The following is a 10,541-nucleotide window of genomic DNA, read 5'->3' on the forward strand; positions in this document are numbered from 1 at the left end:
TCTCTTGGTTTGCTAACCAGCATGTCCCCGCTGCGGTTTGCTGACCCCGCGCCGTGTTTGTGCTTCAGACAGAGAACGGGGTGCTGCTGCCCTCGCTGCAGTCCGCGCTGCCCTTCCTGGACCTGCACGGCACCCCCCGGCTCGAGTTCCACCAGTCAGTCTTCGATGAGCTGCGGGAGAAGCTGCTGGAGAGGGTCTCTGCCATCGCTTTGGAGGGGAAGGTCGAGGAGAGGTGTGTTGGCTCCTTGGGGTGAGCTGGGAGTTCTGTGTGAGGATGTAGTGGATGAGTGACTCCCGCAGGGCAGAGTTGGGTCCCTCGGGGATCAAGTTCCAGTGGCTCTAAGAAGCTCTAGCAGATTCATTATTCTGTACCTATGTCAGGTTTTTGCTATTGTGCAGATACATTTCATGAATGGAAGGGTTGGTTCCAGCTGCTTGGAGAGAAACACATGAGATGCTTAACATGTGGGTATTTTGAAATGCTTGGGACTCCATAGCCTTGGTTAGTCACAGCTTAGTTTTAGCCTTGACAAGAGGCTCAGGGGTGACCTCATGGCTCTCTCAACTCCCTGACAGGCTCTAGGGAGAGGACTAGAGGGAATGGCCTTGAGCTGAGATAGGGGAGAGTCAGATTGGATGTGAGGAGAAATGTATTCCCTGTTAGGGTGTTCAGGCACTACCCTAGGGTGGTGGAGTCACCATCCCTGGAGGTGTTTAGGAGGCATCTGGATCTGAGGCTGGAGGATATGATTTAAGGATTCGGAGTTACAGCAGTGACAGATTAATCATTGGACTTGATGGTCTTAGAGGTCTCCTCCAACCTTGATGGCTCTATGATTCTCTTGAGATGAACCACTTTGGTCCTTTACTGCTTCATGGTACTTACCCTTGTGCTCTTGCATGCTTTCAGATACAAGAAGCTGGAAGATCTCCTAGAGAAGAGCTTTTCCCTGGTGAAGATGCCTTCAATACAACCTGTGGTCATGTGTGTCATGAAGCACTTGCCCAAGGTAGGACACTGGACTGACTGGGCTGTGGTGTTACAGCTCTGGTGTCTGGTGTGTGGCTCCTCCAGCTCTGCCATGTTAGGGACTGACTGAAGATTTAATACATCCTTGCATCAGGTAGCAGCTAAATTCACAAAGCATTTTACCTTTTCATAGTCAGATTAGACTATTCCCTGTTTGCTTCAGTCCATGCAGCTTCCTAAAAATAGTCAGGGTCACTGAAAAGTGAATTTTTCCACAGCTGATTTAAAAATCTGTGACAAGTGGGAGGTAAAACTTGAAGAAAGCAGCTAGGAGCAGACAGGAGTGAGATTCGGGTCTGTGAAACAAAAATGTATAGGAGTGTCCTTATTAAAAGCATCATGTTGTATGTGATGTGCATCATGTAATGGATTCAAAACTGCTCCTGGAACTTTTGTAAGTTCCTGAGTTTGGGAACATCACCCCAAAACTCAGTCTTATACATTTAGAAGAAATCTATTTTCTTCTCTTTAAAAGAGATAAGGAGGAATTTAGTGTGTGATTGGGTGGTTGAATTGTCTTAGGGCTGACTTACTGCTACAGGAGGAGGTAAAAGCTGAGTCTGTGATGCTGCTGAGGATTTATTGCTGTGCTGGGTGATGCTCAGGCTGCCTGAGGTGGTGATCAGCTGATTGTCCTGCTCTGCTCTGTGCTGGGGCAGCATCAGCCCAAGTCCTGGGGGTGGTTTTATGTGCCACAGTACGAGAAAGGTCTAAAGCTGTTGGAGAGCATCCAAAGGAGGGGGCAGCATCAAGTCCTCGGGGTGGTTTTGTGTGCCACAGTATGAGAAAGGTCTAAAGCTGTTGGAGAACATCCAAAGGAGGGACATGGAGATAGTGAAGGGTCTAGAGGGGCCACGTGAGGAGCAGCTGAGGGCACTGGGTCTGTTCAGGCTGGAGAAGAGGAGACTGAGGAGACACCATGGTCTGCAGCTTCCTCCTGAGGGGCAGTCAAGTCCTCGGGGTGGTTTTGTGTGCCACAGTATGAGAAAGGTCTAAAGCTGTTGGAGAACATCCAAAGGAGGGACATGGAGATAGTGAAGGGTCTAGAGGGGCCACGTGAGGAGCAGCTGAGGGCACTGGGTCTGTTCAGGCTGGAGAAGAGGAGACTGAGGAGACACCATGGTCTGCAGCTTCCTCCTGAGGGGCAGTGCAGGGGCAACTCTGAGCTCTGTGACCAGTGACAGAGACAGGGAATGGTCTGAGGTCATGTCGGGGGAGGGTCACAGGGAATGGTCTGAGGTCATGTCAAGGGAGGGTTAGGCTGGATATTAGGCAAAGATTCTTCCCCCAGAGGTGTTTGGGCACTGAACAGCTCCCCAGGGCAGTAGTCACAGCCCCAAGGCTGACAGAGCTCCAGGAGTGTTTGGCCAATGCTCTCAGGCACAGGGTGCATTGTTGGGGTGTCCTGTGCGGGGTCAGGGGTTGGACTGATGAACCTTGTGGGACATTCCAGCTCAGGATGCTCTGTGATTCCATGATTTAGGTGTCTCTGTAGTCTGTTCTGGACTCCATGGGCAGTGAGGCAGGTGAGGTGCTGCACACTCTGTAACTGCTCTGTGTGTTGCAGGTCCCTGAGAAGAAGCTGAAGTTGGTGATGGCTGATAAGGATCTGTACAAAGCCTGTGCTGTGGAGGTGAAGAGGCAGATCTGGCAGGATAACCAGGCCCTGTTTGGGGATGAGGTGTCACCACTGCTGAAGCAATACATCCTGGAGAAGGAGAACATTCTCTTCAGCAATGATATTTCCTTCTTGCAAAACTTCTTCAGTCCATCTCCCAAAACAAGGCGCCAAGGAGAGGTAAGGAAAAGGGAACCCTCAGAGCATGCTGGAGTGGGATTCACCAGCTTTCAGTCACTCTCATCACAGAACAGGGTCTGTTTCCCCCACCAGCTGTGACTCAAGTCTTGTAGCTGGACAAAGCTTTTGCAAGAAACACCATCCCAGCAGCATTTTAATGGTTCATAGAACCATGTTAAGGGGTTGGAATAGACCTTGAAGATCATCCAGCCCCAACCCCCTGCCCTGGGCAGGGACACCTCCCACCAGAGCAGGTTGCTCAAGGCTTTAGCCAACCTGGCTGTGAACACTGCCAGGGTTGGGGCAGCCACAGCCTCCCTGGGCAACCTGGGACAGTGTCTCACCACCCACACAGCAAAAACTTCTTCCTAATAGCTAACTTGAATTTCCCTCTTTGAATTTCTCCCCATTCCTCCTTGTCCTGTCCCTGCAGTTCCTCAATGCTCTGTAATAACTGATGAATGTTCTAAGCTCTTTATACACTTTAAAAGTTAAGGCCAAGGCCAAGTTGTTTTCTCTGTTGTTCAGTCTGGCTTTAGTACTCCTCAGCTGTTCTGAAGGCTGATGTCTCTGTCACATCAGCTTGAATATGTGAAATATCTTTTCTTGGTACCCTTTTTTGGCATGACATGGCAAAAGAAGTTGCCCTTTTTTTTAGTACAAAAATGTCAAGGGACATGGAAAGCTGTAGTCAATCTGCAACCAGAAAAGTTGCTCTTTGACTGGGATTAATTACAAGGCAGTATGAAGCTTTAATTTCACTGAGGGCAGCATGGCTGTTACATGGGGGTTGGCTTGTTCTGTTTTGCTTTCAGAACCATTTAGTGTAAGTGCTCTGGTGCAATTTCCTCCAAGTTTACACTGCAGAGTTGTGGTTTGAGCCCAGTTGGACACTTGGCACCACACATCCATTTCTTCACTCCCCTTGGGGGAGAACCAGCAGGGAGAATCAGAAGGGTAAAAGTAACAAACTTGTGGGTTGAGATAAAAGTATTTTACAGCTAGATTTGGTGAACACCTCTTGAACAAATGCTCTTGGAAATCTTGGTGTAGATAGTTCCTTCTCAGGAACTCACGTCACTGTGGATGTTTCCTTCTTGATAAATCATGTCACGTAACGAATTTACATTTTGTGTATGTGTGAAATAGGAACATCTCTTGGTACTGAGTCCACATCTTTCCCCTTTGAGTTCAGGTGGTGCAGAAGCTGACCCAGATGATTGGGAAGAATGTGAAGCTGTATGATATGGTGCTGCAGTTCCTGAGGACACTGTTCCTCCGGACAAGGAATGTCCATTACTGCACTCTGAGGGCAGAGCTCCTCATGTCACTGCATGACCTGGAGATCAGTGAAATCTGCACTGTTGACCCCTGTCATAAGGTACTAACCATGTGGGACAGGTGGAAGTGTTCCTGGAGAGTTTTGTTTCACCCAGTCCTGTGCACACCTGCTGCCCTGTGGGACTTCAGCCCAGAGAAGATGAGTTCTTTCTGAAGGGAGTTCAGACCTTGATAATCCCAGATATTGGGAGGTCATTCTGAGCCTGTTTTCTCTGACATGATATATTTGATTGCTGGTTAAGGAGTTCCTGAGGTTCCTAAAGCTTTCTACTTCTTCTAACAGTTCACCTGGTGCCTTGATGCTTGCATTAGGGAGAAGTTTGTGGACAACAAAAGAGCTCGGGAATTGCAAGGGTTTCTGGATGGAGTGAAGAAAGGACAAGAACAAGTGCTGGGGTAAGACACTTGGGCTGTTCATTGAGAAACTGAAAATGGATTCTTGGATGTCCTGGCAGTCACAACACCTGACAGGTGTTGGAGGTGTTAATTCTTCCTTAGAGCCAGCAAACCCCCAGCAGCTTCTCTGTGTGGTGACATCCCAAACATCCATGAGCATCAATGCACTCGGGCATAGCCAAGCACAGAGTTTGCACTGCCTCAGTTGCCACTCTTGAGTCTGCCCTGTGGCCTGGTAACTGGCTGTGGGAGATCTCCTGCTTGATCTCAGTGCAGAAGAGTTTTAGTAGTTGGTTTTGGGTAACTCTTTCAGGTCAAACAAATACCATTCATGGTGTTTTTCCAGTGCAGGAGAAGGTTCATCAGGAGGACACAGGTGGATCTGAACCTGTGTGGTAGGGTTGTTTGCTATGTATGATATATATTTGATTTTTCCTTCTTCTCAGGGATTTATCAATGATCCTGTGTGATCCCTTTGCCATTAACACCTTAGCCTTGAGCACCATCAGGCACCTTCAAGACCTGGTTGGACAGGACACCTTACCCAGGGTAAGTGTTGCAGCTTGTGTACCTCATTTCAACTGTAGTATTAGTTGACTAACATCCCTCAGCTAATGACTGGCACTGTAGAAATATGATTAAGTTCTCAAATGTGCCTGTGTGAATTGAGATATGGGGAAGGTGATACCTGTCCATTTGTAGCACCTGCTGTAGAGCTCTGCAGGAGCAATGTTTGGAGATGGGCAAGGGAGAGACTTGTCCTGCTCTGCTCTGCACTGGTGCAGCCTCAGCTTGAGCCCTGTGGGTAGTTTTGGGCACCACAGTATAAAGAAGATCTAAAGCTATTAGAAAGTGTCCAAAGGAGGGACATGGAGATGATGAAGGGTCTGGAGAGGAAGTCAGATGAGGAGTGACTGAGGTCACTTGGCTTGTTTAGTCTGGAGAAGAGGAGACTTGACAGGGACCTTATCGGGGTCTGAAGCTTCTTCACAAGGGAAAGCAGCACTGTTCTCTGCTCACTGGGACCAGTGACAGGACCCAGGGAACAGCTGGAGCTATGTCAGGAGAGGGTTAGGCAACATATCAGGAAAGGGCTCTTCCCCCAGAGGTGTGTGGACACTGGAACAGCTCCCCAGGGCAGTGGTCACAGCCCCAAGGCTGACACAGCTCCAGGAGTGTTTGGCCAATGCTCTCAGGCACAGGGTGCATTGTTGGGGTGTCCTGTGCAGGGCAGGGGTTGGACTGATGATCCTTGAGGGTCTCTTCCAGCTCAGAACATCTTGTGATTCTGTGATTTTGGGACTGTTTGAACCGACAATGACTTATTTGCGTGGCTCATTCTATCTGGACAGATGTGCAAATCTAGAATCCTCTCCAGAATCTGTGCCTGCCTGCTTTGTGCTTCCCTCAGCTGGTCTGGCAGCAGCAGCCCTTCTCCCTGCCACAGTAAATGCTGTGGGTTAGTTTGCACCATTCTGGTCTGTTGGCTTTGATACAACACAGTTCCTGTGAGCAGTGTCTGCAGGAGGTGCTGAAATGCTAAGGATACCTTACAGGTGTCCCTACAGGTGTCTGACCTGAGCTGTTAAACAGTATTGTTGGATGGAATAACTTCCTCATGACACCTTAAGACTCAAAATTGTTTTGGTTTCAGGGCACAGTATAAACAAACCCCCCACTGTCATTGTTACATACCCTTTCTCCTTCTTACTTTCTTGAGCAGACTTGATTTGTCCTGTCACATATTGGATTTCAGTGAACTAATTGGTCAGGACACATTTAAAAATGATGTTGTGATCAGATAGCTGCAAAATTCCTAGAAGTTACCAACCCCCCCAAACCCTCAGGTGTGTCTGTTACTTGATTCCCATTTGAGGAACCAGTTTTCAGTCAGTCTGGAGAACTGAATGCCTCTAGGAGACAAAGCTGCTAATCCAGGAGAGCTTTGAACATAAACCACCACTTCCAAAGAAATACCTCATGAAAGATCAAAACAGCTGTTTTTCTTCTCCCCTTCAAATTCAAGGAAAGCCCAGATCTGCTGCTGCTTCTTAGGATGCTGTCCTTGGGACAGGGAGCTTGGGACATGATTGACAGTCAAGTCTTCAAGGAGCCGAAAATGGTGAGCCATGTTCAGAATTAACACATCTAATTAAACAAATTTAGACTCGTTTCTTGTTTTATTGCATCCCTGATTTAATGTTCATTGTGCAAACCTCTGATCAGAGCTCACTTGGGAAGAACATGTCAGTGGACACAGAGGAGCAGCTCAAGAGGTCATGCTGTGAGCTTCCTTTGCCTGCTCCTTTATGTCCATGAGTGCCTGATCCTTACTGGTCCAAGATCAGACTGGACCTCTGTGCAATTCTGCACTGGTTCTCATTGTTCCTGGGGATGTCTACACAGTGATGAGGTTGTAGAACACATTTTGCATGAGGAAAGAAGGGTTTTAAACACAAAAGGTTCCACCTCAACATGAGGAAGAACTTCTTTCCCTGGAGGCTGCAGAGCACTGGAATGGCTGCCCAGGGAGGGCATGGAGTCTCCCTCTCTGGGGACACTCCAAACCCACCTGGATGCATTCCTTTGTCACCTTTTCTAGGTGACCCTGCCTGGGCAGAGGGGTTGGACTGGATGATCTCTGGAGGTCCCTTCCAACCCTGACCATTCTGTGATTCAGAGGCTGACCCAAAACTCTGGTAGCAGTGCAGAAGCTTTTCACTGACATGGAGAAGGGTTTTCCCTTCCAGCTCTCTGTGATTGTGGTTATGTTATGTAGTGCCACAGCTTGCTATAACCATTCCATGCCTTGGGAACATTTCCTGAGTGTCTCAGGAAGCCCTGGGGTGGCTGAGGAGCAGGAGGGTTTGGGTGAGGGCAGGATGGCCAGCCATGGTGGGGCTGTTTCTCAGGGAAATTTGCTGTTTCTCTTCTGAACTAGAAAGCAGCAAATGCCTGCCTGGGGGGACATTTGAAGTCTCCAAAAGACATCTCTTCCTGGCTGATTGCATGTTTAAATTCAGCACAGGGAAGGTGTGCATGAGCACTGGGATTGTAGCAGTGGTGGGGACGGAAACTCTAAGGGTAGCACTGGGATTTTTGTTCTCTCCTGAACCTCTTAGAAAGAGACTGGACATTTTTTGTGAAGGGAATCTCCAAATCTGTGTTTCAGCTCTGATCTGTGGTTGTCTTACAAACTGTAACGTTGTGCTCTGTGGATCTGGCACAGCACTGCCTTGTGCAAGATGTCTTTATTGCTGCTGTTCTGACTCTGCACTGATCTCTGTCAGTTCAGGGAGTTAACAGAATGATTCCCAATTTGTAATCGTTGTGTTCAGCCTGGTGAAGAGATGATTGAGAGGGATCTTACCAGTGTCTGTCAGTACCTGCAAGGAGATGTCAGAGCATGAATCAGCCTCTACTCTGTGGCACTGAGCAATAGGACAAGAGGGAATGGACAGAAACTGATGTGCAGGAAGTTCCACCTGAACTTGAGGAAAAACTGTGGGTGATGGAGCACTGGAACAGAGACCAGAGAGGGTGTGGAGTCTCCTTCTCTGGAGATATTCCAAACCCATCTGGACACAGGTCTGAGTGACTGCTCCAGGGGACCCTGCTTGAGCAGGGAGGTGGGCCTGGATGGCCTCCAGTGCTCCCTTCCAGCCCAAACCAGCCTCTGGTTCTGTCACTGTTCAAAGCAGTTTGGTTTCATTCTTAGCATGCATTGCCTGCAGCATTGCTGGGAAAGATCTCTCAGAAGAAGTGCTAATTTATCATCCAAAGAAAGGATTTGAGCAGGAGTATTTCTGTAGGTGAGGTGAAGTACAGTTTTCCTAGTTGCTGTGGAACATGTGGAAGTGAATTATTCAAGGATTTGGACTGGAACTGGAAGTTTGAAAGCTTGTTTTCCTGGTGTGGGATGAGACTCCTCATGCTGCATGTGTTACAGCACTCCAGGACCAATAGGTGGCATGAAGTGATTGATGAAACCTTGTTCTTTTCCCTCTATTCTCCATCCCTCCAAGGAAGCTGAGCTGATCACCAGGTTCCTGCCCCTGCTGATGTCCTTTGTGGTGGATGATCACACGTTCACTGTAGATCAGAAACTGCCCTCGGAGGAGAAGGGACCAATTCCCTACCCCAGTGCCATTCCTGAAGCTTTCACCAAGTATGTACCTTGCCTCAGGTATGGTCTGGTTACCAAAGCCAAGCACCAGGGAGCCACCAACACTGACAGGGAAGGACTGCATGTGCTGAAGACAAGACTTTGCTGGGAGAAGATTTAGTTCTGATTGATCAAGCTGAGCTTTTCCTTTAACAGAACAAGGTTCCACCATGATTCCTAAATAACATCTATCTACGTAAAATGATATTTCTTGTCATGACCATTCTTTTGGCAGATTGAATATGAAAGTATTTGATGCTACTCTTCAAATTGCTGCTTGTGCAGCTTCCCAGGCAGTGAATGCTGAGTGTTTGGGTGATGTTTCATAGCATGCTAAGGGGTTGGAATGGAGCTTAGAGATGATCCAGCCCCAACCCCCTGCCCTGGGCAGAGACACCTCCCACCAGAGCAGGTTGCTCAAGGCTTTAGCCAACCTGGCTGTGAACACTGCCAGGGTTGGGGCAGCCACAGCCTCCCTGGGCAACCTGGGACAGTGTCTGAACACCCAGATTTGGGTGCAGCTGGACAAGGGCCCGTGCTGGGTTCTGAGGAGCTGTTGTAAATCATCAAGTTGGCATTTTTGGCACCCACACTCATTCTCTGTCGATAAACTGTCACTCAGGTATGTGAGAAGGATAATTGAAACCTGTGTGCTCTGTTATATGCAGACTTGCACGAATTTCCAGCACAGCTCCTGTCTGTATGCCACAATCTGGTGTACTGTGTCCTGGGAGCTGTACTCTCCTCTAGGGCAGTGTTGATATTGGACTTTTGGGAACAAAGCAGTGTTGGACTTTGCATCATTTTTGAGTGTTTGGGCTTCTTCTAAACCCCATTTTGAACAGCACTTTTATCATGAATACATGCTAAGTGTTCACAGTCCAGTCCAGCTGTTTGGCTGTGAGACAGCACAGTGGTTACTGGATGGTGAGTGTGGTGGTGAACATAATGATGATCATCTGCTCAGTCACTGAGAGGCTGTTCTTCAGTGGGTTTGAGGTTAGCTACTGCTGTACCTCAGTGGTTTCTGTCAGTATTTTAAACTTCTTCAAAAGAGATTTAAAAGTTTAAAAATCCGTTTTAGCTTTATTGATGAAGGAACTGCTTCTGCCCTAACAGATTCCTGCAGGAGAACAGAATAGCTTGTGAGATTGGGCTGTATTACATCCTTCACATCACTAAACAGAGGAACAAGAATGCTTTCCTTAGGCTTCTGCCAGCACTAGGTGAGTTTTTGTCTCATCTTCTATTCCATAACTGTTTGTCTTGCACTGGACACCCAGGAGGCAAGTAAAGCTGGAGTGACAGGGCTTTCAGAGCCAAAGACATCATGTTCTGCCTTTGGCTCTTCTGGTGGCCTAGTTGGAAGTCCCTGCAGAAGTGTTTGGGTCGGTCTGCAATTAGGGTACATTGCTGATGTGAGAATTTAGGGATAGTGGCTGAGGGTCAGTAGTTCCTTACATCAAAGGCTCTGTTAACAGTGAGATTAGCTGAGAACTGTTTGAGTGGATCAAGGATAAAAGAGCAGGTGGGTTAATTCTGCCACTGCCCAGAATGACTGCAGGTGGCCAGAGGTTCCTGGGGCTGTGTGTGGTAAAAAAGCTGTAACTAAACAGGACCAAACACAGCCTTAGCTTTTTTCCTGGGATCACCTTGTTCAGTGACTCCTTTGGGGTGAGTTGCAGGAGAGCTCTGAAGCAATCTACTCCTCATCTTTTATGTCTCAGAGGTCAAAGCCACATGCCTGGGCTAGCTGTTTTCAAAGGAAGTGGCAAAAATGACTGAAAGGGAGTACCTTTAGATTAGACATT

The 10,541-nt window shown here is 48.0% G+C and overlaps 1 protein-coding gene across 1 annotated transcript in view; it reads left to right on the top strand.

Annotated features, from left to right (window-relative positions):
• Window positions 1–68: 68 nt before the first annotated feature.
• NELFB (negative elongation factor complex member B) overlaps window positions 69–10,541 on the top strand; it is a gene marked incomplete at its 5' end in the record, with an annotated part of 12,623 nt that continues 2,150 nt past the window's right edge. The window contains 9 exons of the mRNA XM_009073443.1: window positions 69–232; window positions 911–1,010; window positions 2,598–2,828; window positions 4,024–4,209; window positions 4,453–4,565; window positions 5,012–5,114; window positions 6,592–6,687; window positions 8,591–8,733; window positions 9,850–9,956. Of these exons, the coding sequence (XP_009071691.1) occupies window positions 69–232; window positions 911–1,010; window positions 2,598–2,828; window positions 4,024–4,209; window positions 4,453–4,565; window positions 5,012–5,114; window positions 6,592–6,687; window positions 8,591–8,733; window positions 9,850–9,956 (1,243 nt within the window). The remainder of the gene's footprint in view (window positions 233–910; window positions 1,011–2,597; window positions 2,829–4,023; window positions 4,210–4,452; window positions 4,566–5,011; window positions 5,115–6,591; window positions 6,688–8,590; window positions 8,734–9,849; window positions 9,957–10,541) is intronic.

The sequence above is a fragment of the Acanthisitta chloris genome, unplaced genomic scaffold, assembly GCF_000695815.1.
Source record: "Acanthisitta chloris isolate BGI_N310 unplaced genomic scaffold, ASM69581v1 scaffold7574, whole genome shotgun sequence".
NCBI lineage: Eukaryota > Metazoa > Chordata > Aves > Passeriformes > Acanthisittidae > Acanthisitta > Acanthisitta chloris.